The sequence below is a fragment of the Parus major genome, chromosome 3 (assembly GCF_001522545.3).
Source record: "Parus major isolate Abel chromosome 3, Parus_major1.1, whole genome shotgun sequence".
Classification (NCBI taxonomy): Eukaryota; Metazoa; Chordata; class Aves; order Passeriformes; family Paridae; genus Parus; species Parus major.
The window spans coordinates 57,300,220-57,319,989 of record NC_031770.1 but is presented as its reverse complement, the minus strand read 5'-3'; the positions used below and the strand labels follow the sequence as shown (position 1 = coordinate 57,319,989).

At 41.0% G+C, this 19,770-nt stretch overlaps 1 protein-coding gene across 4 annotated transcripts; it reads right to left on the bottom strand.

Annotated features, from left to right (window-relative positions):
• Window positions 1-7,031: 7,031 nt before the first annotated feature.
• Window positions 7,032-19,207, bottom strand: ALDH8A1 (aldehyde dehydrogenase 8 family member A1). Of its 4 annotated transcripts, XM_015622274.2 has the most exons (8): window positions 19,129-19,197; window positions 17,961-18,117; window positions 13,786-13,933; window positions 13,248-13,403; window positions 11,358-11,507; window positions 10,479-10,735; window positions 9,534-9,695; window positions 7,032-8,135 (listed from the first exon to the last, which is right to left on the bottom strand). In XM_015622274.2, the coding sequence occupies exons 2-8, from the start codon at window positions 18,096-18,098 to the stop codon at window positions 7,683-7,685; spliced, it is 1,464 nt and encodes a 487-aa protein (XP_015477760.1). In that variant the 5' UTR covers window positions 18,099-18,117; window positions 19,129-19,197; the 3' UTR covers window positions 7,032-7,682. The 4 variants fall into 4 exon arrangements, with proteins under 4 accessions (XP_015477760.1, XP_015477761.1, XP_033368670.1 ...); XM_015622275.2 differs by lacking the exon at window positions 17,961-18,117 and having other exon boundaries at window positions 19,129-19,207; XM_033512779.1 differs by lacking the exon at window positions 19,129-19,197 and having other exon boundaries at window positions 17,961-18,193.
• Between the last annotated feature and the right edge of the window lie 563 nt (window positions 19,208-19,770).

Here is a 19,770-nt window from a genome sequence, read left to right as displayed (position 1 = left end):
TCCAAAGGAAAGTTTGGTATTGTTCAGAATATTGCCATAGAAATATTATTTTCCTGTGCACAGATGAGTGTCAGCAGTTGTTTTTTCTCTTTTACATTATTTGAATGGTCTCAAAGGCAAAAGCCAACACCGCCTCTAAAAGCTATTTAATTTTTTTCTTTCCTGAGCTTCTCCCAAGTCCAGTCCTCACTTATATTCTATTTCTTTATATCTGCTGTTACTTTAAGTATCTTTATTATTTAGAGGTATATAAATTGATTTACAGGATTCATCTATAGTGAAACAAGAACTAACCAGCCTTCCTGAATTAAAGAGTCTTACCTCCCAGTGATTCACACAGAAATCTTTTCCTACCTCAGCTCTGCTCTACCAGACACCCAGCAGCCAGAGTACACACCAGCTGATACCTTTTTCCTTGAGTTCCAGCAGTAAGTTTTCCAGGGTACCTAAAGACAACACAAATCATAATACCACCAAAGAAGGGAAAAAGCAAGAAAATTTCATCCAGGAACATTTTGCCTCTCCCTTACAAAGCAACTTTCTTCTCTGGTGAGATCAGTAAAACCATTCAGAACATGACTGTACGAGGGAAAAAAACTACCCTCAACTCACTTTGAAGAAATGTCTTGCAGGCATTACAGTATAGTCTGTCCTTAAATTGCCTGCACAGCAAGAGGAAAAATGCTTCACATTTCCAGATGTGAGATGTGCAAAGAAGGTTAATTAACTAGAGTTCATAGAGTGCTTTGAAGGTGGAAAGACCTCTGAAGGAAGTGTTAAGAACAGATAACCAGAATCCATCTTTTCCAACCTCATAAAAAGCAGATCGATGCTGCACAGAGCATGTACAACAGAGAATTTGTCCAGTTGTAGGATTATTCATCTTAAGTTTTACTTAGAGCCTAAGGGCTTGCTTAGAAACTGGTATTTCCCAGCTGTATCTCAGTCAGAGCTGTGATTTCACTACCAATTTTTGACAGGTAACCCAAATGGGAGTAAGAGAGTAATGAGAGTAAATATGGCTGAAACATTAAGACATTTTCTTCAGCACTCGGGGCCCATAGTTCTGATGTTTAAAAAGCAGATTTCTGACAGCTCCCTCAAAATGCAATTTTTTTCTGTATCTGTCCAAGCACATAACAGCCCAGCTAATAATGCTGTTTCTGCAGCACAGTATTCCCATTAAATAATTCATATCACTGACTAACACTGGTGAGAAGTGGTATGAAGTAGCAAAACAACAAATGAATCTGAGTACATGACAGCACATTTCTAAATATTAATTAGCAAGGAAAGAATGAGAATATTTAAAAATCAAACCAAAATGTACTTCTTGCTGTATTTTGTCTTTAGACAGAGCATTATCATCCTTACATCCAAACTTCATACACTGCAATAACTTAGCCAAACCTCAGGAAGGACGAGAGGAATTACTTTCCTCCCCCAGTAATGGACAGCTACATCTCTCAGGCAAAGAAGCACAATTTATTTTGGTAAACAATTTTCTAATTCCACTGTGGAAAAGAGGTATTGGTCAGACCCTGCAAAGAAAAGTGAGTCTTAGGCAGGATGGCAGTAAAACCAGAACCAAACCATCAGCTGATTGTCAAACGTAGACTATCAGCTAAGAGGAATGTGACCTCCCCTGAACCCTTGTTCTCAAACTAAGGTAGTTGCATTATTTAGATGAGTGGATGGCATTAAGCACTGCAAATACTTAGCATGTTGTGCTATAAAGAGCTCAGGAATCTAAAAAACTTGTTTTCTCTCGGGCTGTTCATGGAAAGAAACTGAACAGGAAAGTAAGGTCTCAGAGCAGAGTGAGATTTTCTTTGGAAGCACTTGGATCAATAACACAGCTTGCCCTTCTAACTGGAGCACCACTCTATGGAAACTGCATATCTGAACAATTATGCACATACACATATTTTTAAACATAAAGCAAAGGTTTCAATACATATCAGCAACAGAGGAAGCAGCCTGAAGCTCCTTGCAGGGGTCAACTGATTAGAAGAATCTCACAGCGCTGTAACAGCAAATTTCTCCCTGAATCTCCAACAAACTCTGGTGCATGTGGCTCTTGCAGGATGCTGGTTTTCACCCCTGTCCCATATGACTCAAAGCCACAAAGGTCAGAGACAGATCTGACCATCCAAAAAAACCTCTCCACACTATGCATTTGAATAGGCAAAACTGACAACTCTGGAAAAAAAAAAGATTAACAGTAGGAATATGAGTATGGGTTACAGAAGTATCCTTTCCATCCTCAAAAAGCTTAGTGCAGTTCTGGAAGCAAACCAGCACAGGAAGGATGTAATTTCCTAATCAAACTTCTACGTCTATCTTATCATACCTACTCAATGTCCTCTGCTTGGAAAACTGGCTCCAGTGTCTCCTTGGAAAAGGATGACTGAAATATAGCCATTCAGCAGGACTGAAATTACCTACTTACAGCTAATAAGTATTCATGTGAAAACATGGGTATTTCACCACGAGAATCCCAAAGAGAATCCCAGACAGACATTCTGCTGTTTCCACCAACAAACATTTGGCATTCATCCTGAGGACAAAAGCTCATATTTTCACCAGTTAAACACAGTCAATTCACTGCAGCCAAGTAAGTGTAAACAAATCAGTTTTAAAAAATTAAGGCAACATTAGGAAATGTTCCTTTACTTTTATTTTTTTTCTTATACGTCAGCCCTTGAAAATGCCATTTTACAGCTGCAGAAAATGTGACTTTGCCTGACTTTTTTGTTGGGTCAGCCAAACCTGAAGAAAAACATGAAATCTCTCCATAACCAAGGATAGACCATTACTTTAATAGGCGCTGTTCCCAAAGGAAGAGAAAATCCAATTACTAAAATGGTAGTATAATCTTTTCATTATTATTTCAGGAGCTCAGAGTTAATTGGACAAGTTTAGCACCCTGTGAATGAATGTGTGTCCTCACTTCACAATAAATAGTCTATAATTACTTCCATTTCTCTGAAACCAGGAGATAGCTCTCATTAGCAATACCCTGGAAGAAGCCTTTTGCAGGTTTGGGTAATATTACAAACGCCATCATTATCATATCTGGGTGCCCCACAGAAGCTCTTACACACAGGGAAATGTTCTTATTTCATCTTTCATGTAACTGCACAAAGGCCCCACATGCCTACGGGGAAGCTGCACAAGTGCTTTTGTCTCAGCCTCCACTGGAGCCCAGCATCTGTCTGTCACCTCCTCATGTCCCAGCGGGTTCCTGGGACCAGGCACTCCTGCCTTCGCTTGAGCCAAGCTGCAAGGTCCAGCACATCTCCCCAAAGCACAGGACAAAACCACAGTGGAGGCACCCAGGTGAGAAACCTTGGCCTGATCCACCTGACAGGTCACATCTTCAACCTTCCTCTTTCCACCTTAAACAACTGCCCATCCAGGACCCTCATGCTCCCTTCTGAGGGAGCACCTGCATTTTCCAGGATATTATTAAGGACACCTGGTGCCTTAACACAGACAGGCTGTGCTGGGGTTAACTTGTCACCCACCAGAGGACACACCTGTCAGGTGTGCTCCAAAACTTGCTCTTCAACACAGCAGCCCAGGAGTGTGCATCTGCCCCACTGGACTCATCACTGACCCCTGCAATTCCTTCCCTGCATATGAACACACACACACACACACAGAGTTGTCTTGGTAAAAGAGGTGTTTGTAAAACCTAAAGGTGTTGTAACACATCATCCAAGTCCCACATTAGAAGAACTTTTTTCAGAATTTGGAGTAATTTTTTACCTCCAAATCTCTTTGTTAAAGAGAACAGAAATAGATGCACAACATGACAGTAGTATTACATACAAAGTTAAAGATTATTTGCAGATTTAGCACAGTTCTGCTTATTCTCTCCAGGATCATGCTGACTCTGCTGTTAATTGCAATGATGCAGCAGAGCTCAGGCTGTGTTCTACACTGTTGGGCTGCTTTGGCTGAAGTGGTATTCTCACACGGATTACGCTTTCCCTCATAATCTCCAAATCCATTTCAGCTGCTCCTTTTCAGGAGGCAGCACCATACACATGGTCTGGCTGCACAACTAGCCTTCAGATGAATTAAGATTCTGCATCCTGTTTAACCAGTTATAATACTGCATGGCTTCCCTCTTTTTCTCATTATACCCCAATCTCCGCCTAAATTACAGCTGTTACCAACAGAGATTTGATGTATTCTAGAAAAAAACCTTGTGCATTGTTGTCCCTTAAGTACAAACATCACCCTCCAAGTACAAAAACAAATGCTTGGAAAGGAGGGGAACAAAATTCAATGAAGAAAATGTCCCAGAATTTCCTGCAACTGTTGTTGGTTTCCTTTATTCATTATATTTAGCTTTCTATAGCATATTTAATTACCATCTAGGGTGGAAAATGAGACCCTGGTCTTACTCTAAGAAAATTTCATTCTATTTTCATTTTTCACTCTCCCACCACACAGAAAATCCATAAATTTAATAAGAAGCTTGAGGACAAGTACTTGGACTCTTCAGCCAGCATCCCTTCTAGAGCTGAGATAGGTGTTGAGCTCAAGCTTCAAGTCTGAAACTAAAACTAAAACCTCAGCCCTGAAGACAAGCCTTGAAAGAAACTCCACATAGTTTTCTCAGAATCCCAGTGTCTTTTTCTTTCATTATTCCTTTTTTCTGTTGTTGTTATTAAGAGGAAAGTCTTAAGTATCTGACTCTGCCTGTGAAGTTGAATCTTAAGGTATAGCTTTCTGAAGTTTGGAAATTCAAAGCTTAGGTTTTAAAACCAGACTAGCTTACAGACTAGCTTCTGCACTTTTAAGTTAGGCATGAAACTTTCTCTGACCCAAAAAGTCAAATCTGTTTTCATCCCTGAGAGTCTTACAAATATGTCTTGCTCTGCCTGAGTTACAAACACTGTGGGAACATGGACATAGCTTGATTTGAATATAAACATTAGAGTCAATGTGTTCCCTCTCCAAACAATATGCAGAGTCTCCCTATGCAAAGCTGCTTTCAGGCATTATACAATAACTGGGTACAGATATAAACAGGCTGAGAAAAGATCTGAAATAGAACAAAAATAACCCTATGCTAATTGAGAGCTGTAAAGGATGGCAAATATATTAAGACCTCCCCATGTAAAGTAATCATCTCACACCAGCGAGATAATCTTCTAGTGTTAAACAGAACTGTACTCACTCCATCAGTAAGAATTAACAGATGGAGCAACTCTTTGAGATTTATATAACAGTAATTAAACAAATCCTCACAATGGCCACATGATTCCATGCACAAGCCAGGGCAGACTAAAAAAAAATAAAAATAAAAAAAGCGCTTTACTGTCATGTTGGAAAATTCCAGAATGTGTAGCCTGAAGAGCTCTGTAAGACCCATCAGCCTCATGATTTGAATCAGCCTGCGTCATCCTCCAGGATATCCTCTTCACTGTCCACTTCTAGTGAGAGCAGAAAACTCAGAAATAAAGCAGCTGTAATAGACACCTTCATTATCTGTAGGAAGAAGTCCTTGGATTGCTTCATCTGTAAGGCAAGACAGTTATCCATACACATTGCTACACTGCTCATAGCTCTTACAGAAGCTTCTTATAGGAAAAATCTTTGTGCCCACAGAGAGCTCCTGGTACAAGCAGGTAACTTGTCCCATGGCACCTGTTTCACTGCCACAAGCACCAAGCAGCAGCTCCCTTTGGGGCTAGGATCTGAGGAGGTAGGCATGGGAAATGCAAGAATTACCCATTACTGCTGGCTGGAAATTTCCCCACTGGGTAACACCCTCCCACCTGTACAAGCAAATGTGCAAATGTCTACTAATCTAAAAGGGCAAGAAATAGCAGAATAAACAAGGTACTTGAACTGCACATTAACTGCAGAAGGAGGGAGTCCACCCACTGGAGGTGGAAAATGCAGAAAGGGACAGTGTTTTGTATCTTCACATGGGCTCTCCCTCCTGCCCAAAAGTCAGCAGAATCATTAGCACCAGCAGACCTCCCTTACCTCTCTGAGGTGCTGGACACAGAAATGATGGAATGGGGCTTCTCAGAAGTTCACCTCTGAGAAACCTTCACAATCATGTTGGACACAGAGCTACCACCTCCGTACCCCACAGCTGGGGGTCCTGCAGAGCTCTGTCCCCACCCCACCCACTACTCCACCTCTGGAGTCTTGGGCCAGAATCACATAGATGAACACACAGACCTTTGTCTCCAGGATGTGAAACACATCTTGAAATCTCCCATGACATCTAATGCGAAGATAAAATCAACCCCTGAAAGCAAATTCATGTCATTAAACCTGATCCTAGAGCAGATCCAGGTGGGGGAAGGTATCCATCCATTTCTATTAATTGTGCAATATCACATCTGCTGGTGCTGAAAATGTCTGTCCCCCGCATCCCCCATCGCCCCCCAATTAATGAACTGTTTCACAGCTTTTGGGTTCTTACGCTCTTCCAAACAGGATGTGTAAATAGAAAAGAAATTGGCAGAATGAAACGTGCTCTGATACGGCTGTTCATTCCCCTCCCAGCTGAGTGACTGGGGATTAAAAGCACCAAAGCAGGTGTTCTGCTGCCACCACATGGTCATGAATAGACCTAGGCATTTTAAAAATAAAATGTTAATGCTTCTTCAGAGTTCATCAATTCACTAAGCCTATCATTTTTATGTATTCCCTTCACATGCTTTCAGCTGGGGATTCTTGTACCAAACCCATCAAATGCCCACAGCTCCAACTTGGCTGCTAGGTCTGCTCTGCAACCAGGCGGCATCCAGAGATGTGGAGGTGTATCCAAGTCTATTTTTCTTTTTGTTGAAAGCAAACAAGTTTGTGAGATACCAGATTTTAAAAAATCTCTGCAAACAAATGAGAAAGAGTTAGTTTTAAATTTTGGTGACAAACATTTCCAACAGTTCATTCTCTCAGAACTAAATTCTAGGTTTTATTAATGAAGAGTGACGCTGTCTGTGATGTAGCCATATTTTTGTGTAGGGATGTAAAAACCACCATCACTGAGGTCTCAAAGTGACAAAAGGCTTTAATTTCAAAATAGTCAGAGAACAGCTATTAGGATGATTCAGGTCCCTACCATAAAGGTTATCATTAAAACATTTATTGTCTCCATGAATAGTAAGAGAAAGTCATGACCCCATGGTTTAAAAACACTTAGATTAAAGGTAGTTCCTCAGGCTTTCAGTGTAGTATCAATCCTTGTCAGATATCAGTGAAGTGCAATATGGATGGATGTGTGGACCACCCTGTTTAGAGCAAAAATGAGTTCACTTCTCTGCACAATATCAGTCTCACTAAGTGCTTGCTACTTTGTCCCTCAAGGTAATTCACCAACCAGAGCTACTGTCATATATTACACTTTCTCCAATCTGCCTTAAAGAGACAGATTTTGGAGGCAGGAATATAAAAAATATCAAAATATTTAGAACCTGTAAGACAGGCAAGTAATCTGGCTTGGGATGGGTTGATTGTGCTGTCCATACTGATCTTCTCATCTGACATGAAAAGCTGACTTTAACATTAACACTTGGGATGATATTACTTGACCAAAATTCAAGAAAGGAATGGCCAAAATAGCAGCCTGTGCTCTAATGAGCCATTTTTGAAAGCTCAAATTGCTGTAATTTATTTCACTCAAATACTTCCATTGACATATGTCAGTGCTTTATTGTGATGGTTTTGACCTCAGTGAAGAACTCGTAGGAATCTTTTGCTCCCTCCCTGCCTATGCCTGAGGCTTTCATCCCACCAAATGGCAAGTTCAGATCTCTCACAAGCCAGCAGTTGGTCCACACCAATCCAGACTGCAGCCTGTGTGCCACCCTGTGAACGCGTCCCACGTTGCTGGACCACACTGTGGCTGCCAAGCCGTATTTCACACCATTGGCTCTTCTGATCACCTCTTCTTCTGTATCAAATGCTACCACACATGTCACAGGACCAAAGATCTCTTCTTGCATGCAACAAGATTCATCCTTGACTTCAGCAATAACTGTGGGCAACATGAAATAGCCTTTCTGGTTGCTAGGTGGGAGGGCCAAAGGATCCACTCCCTCTCCACACAGGACTTTAGCTCCTTCAGCCTGGGCTTTCTTCACATAGTTCCTTACCTGGGGAAGCAGCAGAAAAACATCACTGCTAAAGGACACCAAATCCCAAGGGTTCACACATCAGCAGGAGCCCCTGAACATCTCCAGCTGAAACATGCTGCCCTCTTACAACAGAGGGCAGCATTCCCTAACTTTTGTTGTTAGTTTCTGTGTATGCAAAGCTCCGTATTTCTTGCTGAAAAAAGCAATTGTTTTCTACTTCCTAACACTTACCAGCCTAGCTGTCCCTTCCCACTAAGTACTGCTAAAAGGGTAGAGCCCTTGATGAAAACACAAGTGGTCGCAGAGCCTCCCTCTCTTCTCCCAGGAGCCTGGGCAGCCTGCCATGTTTGCCATGGTTCACTCATTTACTTCAAGGAATTAGTAGTATTTTCCTGCCTTACAGGCAAGGCTTTTTAATTGTTTACATGCCACTAGGATAATGAAGCCATGAATGCTACAGAAAATCCCATCAATAAATGATTAAAGATGTTTCCGTGGCTGCCGCTAACCATATGCTTGCTGCCTTCAACACATAGGACGTACTGTTGATCTGCTTCTGCTGCTCTGAAATCGTTCCCTTGTTTGTCTCCTTACAGAAAGACCACAGAGATACCACAGGACTTCCTTATCTTTTTCTTCTTGTAGCCATCTTAGTAGGTAAAACTTGGAAGTTCTCTGTGGTGCTACAGACCCAAGAACCTCAGGAAGTGGGTCTTTCTACCACTCTGCTTCACAACAAGGGAACCTGGAGAACCTCCTGAGGCATCAGGAAGCATATCAAAGGTCTGGCTTTCTCTCACTCTGTGGTTTTTTGGTTGGCTTCTTGCATCAGAGATTTCTGGGATATGAGCATCTGCTCTCCCTGAACTCTGACACCACAACTTTCATTTGATATAAGCCACTAAGGCAGACTGTGTCTAACTGTGCATCATCTCAGCTGCTCTCCACACACAGACCATTAAGAATTACTGCAATCAGTTCTAGGAAACTGTTTGGTACAAACCAGAATTTGCCAGAGTGATGTAAAAATTAAACTTTTACGTTGTCAACTAACTTATTTGGCAAATTTGTGATCTTAGTAAATGCACTATTAAAATACAAGAAAATGCTGAACTCTAAGATTTGTGAGTATAAATTCAGGACTTAGAAACCATTGGAAATATCACATTCAAACAGGAGGAAATATTCTTTTGCCATTTTAAATAATTTTCCCCAGAGCATTTGATTTTTTTTCAGAGTAATCACATGATCCCAAGACACAGGCAACAGAAACCTCATTAAAAAGACCCCTTATAAAGGCTTTGAGTTATCATCCCTCAGAGCTAATCTTGGAGATGACAAGATCCTTTCCCACATACTCCTGAAACTACCTTTTGTAGCCCTAGATGGTATCACATAAACTCAGGGTAACATCACCTTTTCTAGATGCTCTTTACTTATTAGTGCTCCCACATCGATGGTAGGATCTGAGGGATTCCCAGTCTTCCACTTCTTTGCCTCTGCCACAAACCTCTTCAAAAACTCACTGTATATTCCCCTCTGAACAAAGATCCTGGAGGTGCAGAGACAGATCTCACCCTACCAAAAACAAAGAAACAAACAAAATATCAACAATATTGGTTCATATTACATTGCACTATTGACATGTACTAGTAATTACAACCCAGTTCACTTGTCACCCTGCATCCTTGGGAGCGTAAACTACATTAACCAGCACTGGAAAGTGTGTTTTTTTCCATATAAAAAAAAAAAGGAGAAGGAAAAGGCAAAACAGTATCAGTATCATGCACTCATTACCATAACTAAATTTAATTTTATTGATTATATGTTTTCTTCTCCAACATTTTTTATAGAAAAAATTATTTCTAACTCTGAATGATCTCTCTCTTCATTTCCTGATAATCTCTCTCTGATACCAAGCTATTTTTCTAACATTTTTCCAGATACGATTTCCTGGTTTTCATTCTCTCTCTGAGGGTGGTGATGAGGGAAGAATAATGTTGGTAAAATTTTGGGGGAAGTCCCCTAATTTAATTCTAGCAAATCAACAACCTTCCCACTTACTTGCACAGTGGGATTTAAAGCAGCTGATTCCCTGAGAGATAAGAAATGTATCTACTTTGTTATTATCTTCTGAGGGAGGGGACAAAGAAGAGTCTTTTATTACTTTGTTTCCCTCCTTGTGGAATAATGAAACCTTTTTCACATTTTTCTACTTAGGATTTTCTCAAACACGGTCTTGAAGTAGACCTTGACAATTTGAGATTCAGACCCAAAGGCAGGCGCACGCACGCACACAAACCCTCAGAGGCGCCCCTCCTGCTGCCAACGGGGTTTATGTGTTACAGGGGTGGGAGGCACCTGGTTGGCAAAGCTGGACCTCACGGTGGTGGGGATGCACTGGCTCAAGTCGGCATCATCGAAGATGATGGCGGGGTTTTTGCCGCCCAGCTCCAGTGAGAGCCGCTTGCAGTGCGGAGCACTTTTCTCCGTGATCCGCTGGGCCGTCAGCGTGCTGCCCGTGAAGGAGAGCAGAGGCACGTCGGGGTGGCACACCAGGGCCTCTCCTGCCTTGGCACCCGTTCCAAACACGACATTCACCACCCCAGGAGGCACCCCTGATGGGAACAAAGGCACACAGTCATTGTACCCCCTCCTGTCGCTCCAAGGGTGTCAATTTCATTTTGTCCCTGAAATTAGGAAGTTATCAGCAGCTCAAGAGTGAAAAATACTAACCTTTCACTTCAGTAGTAGCTGAAACCCGTGATGTTAGACAGCTCTATAGGTAATGGGTTAAATGATAAAACCAGTTCCGCTAATCCAGCTTGTCTGACATGCATCACCAGAGACGCAGTGTACAGTCATTCAGGGAACAAGCAATTGTTCTCCAGTTTTAATTAATAGCACACCAAATACAGCCATGACAGAGCTACTAAGAGCTGAGTCTCACACCTTTATTCTCTCATGGCTCCTTTGCTTGCACCACAGACTTAGGACATTCATAAGTGGAGTGCAGGTGGAGCAAAACTTTTCATCAGAAGATAGTGGAAAAAATAGAGCAATAGCTGGATTGGGGAGACAGGACAGTTTGAGAACACAGAAAGACTTTTGTTCTCCAGTGCAACCAGAGTCTTTCCCAAAGCCTTTGACCACCTTCTGATTTCTGCAACTAAAAACAACGCGGTGCACAGACAAGCATTTCCACTCTGTTCCTGCTCCTTAGCATGCTACAGGACTTACCTGCTTTCTCCAAGAGTTTGCACATCATCCAGGCTGTGACAGACGTCATCTCACTTGGCTTGGCAACCACAGTATTTCCACATGCAATGGCAGGAGCTATTTTCCAAGTCAACAAATACAGTGGCAAATTCCAAGGACTGATTAAACCAGCTACAAAATAAAACCACAAAGACAGGAGGTCAGTCTGCTGGGATAACTAATTTCCGTGACCTCAAGCAGTTATACACCAATTCAGATCTATGAAGGGAATTTGGCTATGGCTTTTATTTCCAGACAAATGTACAATAAATGTGCAGCATTTCTCACAGGGTTTCTTTTCAGCATTTCTTTTAACTCCTTAAAAGGTCTGTGCAAATGATTCTAAAAGTGATCAGCAGGACTCTGGATAAGTTTTGCAGCTTCTTCAGGGCAGAATCTTGTGTTCTCAGGGCGTCTTTTAGTGTTCCACAGGAACATTAATGCAAGGTTAGCTATAGAAATAATTCACAACAACTGTTCTGTGGTAATACTTTGTGTTAGCAAATGAAAGCAATTATAGAATGGTTTGGGTTGAGAGGGTCCTTAAAGATCATCTGGTTCCAACCCCCCAGGGACATCTTTCACTAGACCAGGTAGCTCAAAGCCCCATGCAACCTGGCCTTGAACACTGCCAGGCTTGGGGCATTGTCCATTTCTTCACGCAACCTGTGCTAGTGCCTCATCACCCTCACTGTAAAGAATTTCTTCCTAACATCTTATCTAAACCTACCCTTGTTCAGTTTTAAGCCATTACCACCCTGTCCTATCACTACACATCCTTATAAGAAGTCCCCCTTTAGCTCTCTTAAGGTCCCCCAAGGGCTTTCTCTTCTCCATGCTAAATGTGCCAGCTCAGATCATATTTCTGATTTCTCTTGCTCCTTAAAGCTGGTTTTGGTTTTTTTTTTCAATTTTAGTATTAAACAAACTCTGTATAACATATAGTACACATTTTCCAGATAAATTCTAGTCTAACTTATGAGTGACAAAATTTATCACTGTGTAAAAACTGCTGTTCCAATGAATTGCTGAATGTCCAGAATTATTTTAAGTAATTGCCTTTAAGAATATTTTCACTTTGGATATTAATAGGAAATTATGAAAAAAAAAATCTGTAATTGTCACACATGACTCCTTAGAAAAGCTACAGGATTTCTTTCTGTTTGATGGAGCTGATGCAGTAAGGACTTTTCCTTATGAGAATAATTTAACCAGAAAAAGTCATATTCTCCACTGCTCAAGAAAATTTTTAAAAGGGTCCTCTAAGTTAGCCAATTTTATGTTTTAAGTTCAAGAGTAAATGTGGGGAAATTACATATATTTAATGTTATATGTTATTTATATTATATATAACATAACCTAACAATGAAATCATTACACCACCGTTTCTTGTCAGCTCAGGACAACCACTTTATTTTCTGAAGCAGCAGCAGCATCTAGTGGCCGAGTCCAGCAATTCTCCAGCTAGGGTGGTTTATTCACCCACGTGCCCTCGGGTCACAGACTCCTACTGCTTTCCCAAAGGAGAGGGGGATCCTGCTCTCCCCGCTGGAGCAGGACCTCACCGCTCTGCACATCTCGCTGATTCACAGTTGTAATGCTCACCCACAGGCACACACAGAGACTGTGAAGGTGAGAGCAATAGATTAAGCTTTTTAGGCATGCAAAATTTTCAGTATTTTTTTTTTTTTTTGTGCCATGAGGTAGAATAACTGATTTTACATGGAGTTGCTGATGCTTTAACAGACAAGCCCATGTTTAGCACATGACTCAGAGACAATAAATGCTTTAAAAAAAAATATCTTTGATTTGCTGAGACCCTACTGAGGCAGACATTCTGCCAAGCTTTTCAGCATGTGGGGATCATCATACCAACTCCCACAGGTGCCCTCGAGGTGTAGTGCACACAGCCCATGGCTGGCATTTCGGTGCACTCTGTGACGTGATGAAGGATGGAAGAGGCGAAGAATCGGAAGTTGTGCACAGCCCGAGGGATGTCCACCGTTCTGGCAAAAGTAATGGTTTTTCCTGAAACAAAAACAAACATGCTGCTGTTGTCAGGGACAGAAACACTGCTTTATAGTCTGCTCTCAAAGTTGATTTGTGTGTCTTTTGGGAAATCTCTTTTGTCCCGCACCCAAGTAATCCCCAGCACAGTGCAACTGTAGTCAATGACAACAGCTCCCTGCTAGTAATGCATTCCAAATATCTGACAACTGAAGTAAAAGTCAGCAATTCTGAAAAGCAAGAATGCCCCAGGGATCCCAAATCAAAAACCTCCTCAAGGTTCATGCACATCAACTCCAATTTGCTCCAACAGTTCATACCATGCAAAAAATGTCATCCAAATCCTCCATTTGAATATTCAGCAAGGCACACTGTATTTGAAATCTGCAGTTCCAGTTCTTACCCTGATCCTTTGACTCTGCTTGTGCAAATGCTTCCAGGTCATGTTCAATCAGATCTGCCAATTTGTTCAGGATCTGAGATCTTTCCAATGGACTTTTTGAGGACCAAATTGGGAAGGCATCTTTGGCAGCTTTGACAGCAGCTTCCACCTAAAAAAGCAAAACAGGGATGGTGAATTCTAGCAAAAGGCTTAAGAAAATATTAAACACTCATCAGATTAATTAATATTTCAGGGACTAATAATCCAAACCACATTATGGGAAGATGACAATTCCTTAGAGCTTCTCCATTGTTACCAAGACACTACCCCGTTACTCAAGAAGTGTTACTGAAACAGAATATCTAGAAAACAAACTTCCACTGGAACTCTTTGTTTTTCTCCAAATTACAGCAACTTGTGGGCCACCCACCAGGCTGGTCAACTCACACCATCAGGTGTCACTGGCCAGAACAAATAAAAAAAATACTGTTTTTCATGGAGAAAAGAGCAAGAATCTCTCCAGAGCAAATGCAGCTTCAGTCTAAACATGCACAACCCTTGCAACACAAGACTTCAGCCACACCAGGCAATGATGAAAGTAAGGCACTGGGGAAGAAATGGACTGGATGCTCTGCTAGCTCTTGATTTCTACCACGTGGTTCAAGCAAGGACTAGCAATATATTTAGGGAATGGACACTCAGAGAAAAATTTTATCTTACCTTATCACAGCTAGAAAGTCATTAATGACCTCACAGAAAAAAAAATAAACTTCCTTTTTAAGCTGTTGGGGTTTAGTCAGTTCTCTTGCCAGACACCTAACAAAGCCTACAGATAAGAATCATTACATGCATTTACATAGATGCACACCACTCCTATCAGTATTTTCCTTGAGATGTACATGACTGCTGCATGGTCCTTCAGCCTGACATTTCTGAACAGTGGCAGATTACCAGCACTTTTCTGAAGCAGACCCATCCTCAAAGGATTAAAATTCAGGAGAAGGCTTTCTGTCCCATCAGTCATTTCTTCTGGACTCTTAAATGGAAGTTACCTGCATCATTCATCTGTTAACTTATAAGCAGTTCCTACTTCATGTTTACCAGTCTCACACTAACTAATCAATATCCTTCTATATTTTAATTACCTGCTCTATTTCCCAACTTTTGCTTCCTATACATCACTTATTCAATACTCCCAATGTCTAATATATGCATCAAAGTGGTGGTTTAGTCAAAGCTGTCTTAGCTGCGGTCCCAAAATTTTTCTCATGCAATTTCTTCAGTTTTGGAGATCTGTCAAAATCAATAACTAGGAGGATGCTGATGTAATATTAATCAGATCATTATGATCTCTCTGAATGTTGCCATATTGCCAGTTCCCATGAAGTGACTGAAGGCTCATATCCACCAATTCCACAAAACTAAGTTTCAAATTTGTTCCTTCAGATTGTGATGGGTCTTGAACAAAAAATCACAAAATGTTTTACAGATACTCCAAAGACGTTTTACTAATGAGGGCACAAAAGTTCAAGCAAGCAAAAAAATAAAATCTTTCTAATTCTTCTCCTTCCCCCTCTCACACACATCAGAATGTATGGGCCCTGTAAAAATAACATCCAGATTTTGAAAGCCAGAACAACACCAGTGCAGGGGGCGAGGTGGGAAATACACCAGCATGCAGAGGGTCACATGGATCACTGGCCAAGCTCAGAAACCTAGACTCTTCTCTTTCCACTGTAGTTCAACAACCTGCTGCTCAAGTGCCAATTGCAGCAGGCTGTCAGCCACTGAACAGCTGAAGCAGGACCAAACCAGGCCTGGGAAAGGGGAACTGCAGCTTCCTGAGTGAGTCCAGTGCAGATGCTACGCTATCCTGAAAACGTTCACCCTCTGTGAAACCATACCACCTTCACTAATTAACTTGTCCTTCAACCCTCCCATCCTGTGCTGCTGCTCATCTGTCCTCTCCTCTGTGGCCTTTTCCACCAGGTGCTGCCAGGAGAGGAGATAGTCAATACTGCATTTTTAACCCTTCAGTGGGTTTAGAAGGACCAAAGTATTGCTTTTTCACAAACAGCAGAGGAGAAAACTAGCAAAGGAGGGAATTAAGTGGCAGTAGATTCATCAAGGAAAAAGAGAAAAAAAGGAGAGAGATTTGTAGAGAACGAAGCATACAAAGGTTGAACAGTTACTTAGTTTGACTAGCAAAAACCAGCAAAGAAAGTCAAGCCACAAAGAAAACACGCACAAGAATTCAACTATGAACTCCTGTGTCTGAAACACTTCCTTCTGCTTTCCTCTTCTGCACGAGACAGACACAGAGAAACAACACACAATCCAGACCCATTGTAAAAGGTTGCTATCAAAATAACCCAAGCTGAACTGCCCTCAGGAAAAGATGCTTGCTTCTGCAGGGGATGATGTGCAGGAGACAGGTTCTTTAAAGAGAAGTGTTTTCAAAGTAGATATTCACCAGCAATAGTTAGTCCTCATCAGTCTGTCTTTTGGATATACAGGGCACCTGCTCATTTTGCTGTGGTACTGCTATGTAGAACTTAAGATATTTAGCTAGGGAACAAACTAGCCACTAGAAAAAAAAAATAAAAAAAATTTAAAAAAAATCAATGTTTTTGGCAGAAAGTGGCTAAAATGGCCACAAATCTGACCTGCATTAAACTCCAGGGTCAGCAACACACTTGATGTCTCTCCTTGTTTCACCTTCTAACTTCCCTGTAAAATTAACCAAGATAATGCATATTACTGGACATTGAGCCTTGCTAGAAACCAGCATCCTGAGTCCTTTGTTGAACTCTGGTCTAAATGCTTACTTTGGTATCTCTAGATAACCTTGAGTAGTATGTAATTGCATTTTCTTCAGCACATTCCATAAGTCAGCAGCAGATGCCAGCTCTGCAGAGCACAACCTTCTTGTATAGCTGTCTAAAGTCAGGACTAAAGCACTCACCAAATTTACAAGTCTTTAAACTGGGCTCCCATTGCTACACACAAAGCTGAAAGAGAAAAGCATTGCTCTTAGGATGTTTGAACTGTATTTCTAGAGTGGCCAGCAGCCTCTGACATTCTCAGTTCTCTCTGGTTTTAATGATTTTGCAAATGAATGGACAGGAAGATTTGCACCTGCACATCAAAGAGCAAACTTTTCAGGCATAATTAGGATTGGAATGAACTTACACAGATGTATTCCAACAAACCTGTTACTCTTTAACCCTTGGTCATCAGCATCTAACAAATATTTACCCAGTTGAAATTACAGTGCAAAGGTTTCTGCTGAGAGAAGCTGTCAATAAGGCTGAAATGCAAGTGAAGGGAGCAGCTATACACTGTAGTAGTTTGTTTTAAAAACCATTTTCAAAATGCTGTCCACTATTTGACAATATTTTCCAAGCCCTCTGTGCTATCCAAGCTTCTGTGGTCACTTCCCTCTTCAATAAATCTGAAACACTACTTTGGACACAGACTCGTAGGTCCCCTATAAAGCAGCATCAATGAAACTGCAGCTCCCCTGATGAACATCATTGCCTATCCACACCTGAATACATACAGGGTTCCAGGAAACATTCATCCCAGTAGAGAGCACAAGGCCAGGAAACCCTATGGACGCAGAGGACAGGGTATGTTATAAGGAAACGCACTCATCACAGCCACTGAATATTCAACTGCTAATGTCAAAAACAGACAGGCCTGAAAGCTTTTTACCATCTTCAGAGACACCAAGCCAAAAACCCTTTTAAGTGAAAACTGCGAATCATCAAGACACTAAGGGAGACCACAGTTGCATATGGTGCCTCTAAATTTATTTACAGAAGAGATCAATAAACACTGTTCTCACTTACAGATTGTTTATATTTACAGCTTGTCTGGGTGTTACTATTAATTTATGCACAAGGCATCTCCTACCATGTGAGCTAAAGGAGCTCCATGCAAATTACTGAAGCTTTACTGATTCACACCAGAATCCAGAGCATAACTTTCTAATAGCAAAATGAAAAAAAAATGACAGCATTTGCTGCATCAGCAGTGAATTACACAATAGTACAATATAATCAAGAACTTACTTATTTAAGCACTGAAATAATAATTTTTCTTTTCTTTCACCTCCAGCCTCACTCACTCAAAAGGTTATTGCTACATGCATTAACATTTTTCACTCCTTTGTACATGTGGATAGTACTCACCTCTTCTTTGCCACTGTCTGGAACTCTGCAATAGACATCTCCAGTGGATGGATTATAGGAGTCTATGTAGGAGGAACAGGGAACAAATTTGCCACCTATGAAGTTTTCCAGCACTAAGAGAGCCTTTGAGTGAGCCATTGTTGGCTGCTTGCTTCACCTGCGATGTTTTTTCAACAAGGCATCAATTTAGATTAGTATGTCTGTATGTATTTGCACAGTGAGTCCGAACTCCTCCCCCCTCCCTCTGTCTTCTCTGCACCACTTGCTTACAAGTGGGAACAAATCCTGGCAACAACAGCAGGAAAGAGCAAAGGGGAAAAAAGTTAGTACTTCTGTGACACTTGGTTCTTTTTCAGGAGCTGAAGGAGGAAAAAACAGCATAGTTGCTGGAAACCAGCTTTTTACTGTCTATAGGAAATAAAGTACCGAAAAAAGAAACAAAAAGAATGATTTGACAGGGGAATCCTGTAACAGTTTTTCAAGTTACAGTTTGAAGACATTCTGCAACAACTAAACAAAATAACACTCAAACACCTAGCCAGGAACCTACTTCTAAGTGTCAGCAGACAAAAGAAAAGACTTAAGACCAGCATGTCTGCAGCTCATGTTCACAGTTCTGTTATTATCAATACTTTTCCTTGCATCCCAAAACCAATGCATTTATCAAACCAGAAGATTTTAATTACCAAGAAACTCTTTTCCATCAGTATCCCCAAACATCAAACAAAACAAACAGCTGAATGACCACTCAACTCAAACATCTGAGAAGCACAATCCTGCCTGGTACGCTGTTATATGTTGTCAGAGATTCATCTTTTTTTTCCCCCTACAAAAAATGCAAGAGACTGGCTGTCATGCTTTCCCTTCCATAGATATTCCAGTGGAAGCCACCCTACTATAGAGAAGCCTGTTACATATAATTAGTTTTTCCATTAACTTCCCAAGAACCTAAACTGCTTGTAAGAGCTGCGTAAAAGACATTTTCTCCAAGACAACGCTGAGAATTATCAAATTGCTTTAAGATTGCATGCCACCTCCTCGTTTTCCAGAGATAATCAAAACAGTACACCAGAGAGCAGTATGTTCTCACCAGGAGATTGTGAATATCTCAATCAGCAGTTTAGGAAGGTTTTGCATCCTAGACAACTGCCAAGCCATCAAGTCTCACCTGGATCAACATGCAATCATATTTTGATTGAAGAAAGGCGATATGCTTCTATTGCACAACAACAGATCATTTATGCTTCAACCGAGTGGCACCTCTAGGCAGAGTTCAAATCTGTGTTGAAAGGTAGTGCAGCCACGTTGAAACTGGATTATGTAATACCTCTGCTTCTCCCAGTCTGCAAACTGGGAAAGCATGCAGTAGCTTTTCTGTCATGACAGAAAAGTGAGCCTCAAAATTTAATGCAAACATGTGTGAGAAGAGTTATCAGAGGTTCACCCTGTTTCACACTTCTTGTCCATAAACTAAGGAATTTATGCAAGCCTTAGAACTGAAAACTATCTCCTGACTTAAGCGCAACCTAAACATTGTCAAAGTTTGAAGTCAAGAGGTTCAGTGCAGGAGCTTGGCAGTATAAATCACTGGAATCCAACAAGGACACCTAAACTTTCACAGTAGCATGTTGAAACTGGTAAATATTTAAGTGCAATTTTTGGTCTATAAAGAAGACATTAACAATTAGTGAAAATTCATAAACTTGGTAGATAACAGTTTTCAGCTTTCATAAGCTTTTACAAAAGTCATTTCCACATAAAGCACTGCTGATATTTCTACAAATATCCATGCAGTCAACAGTACTATTCA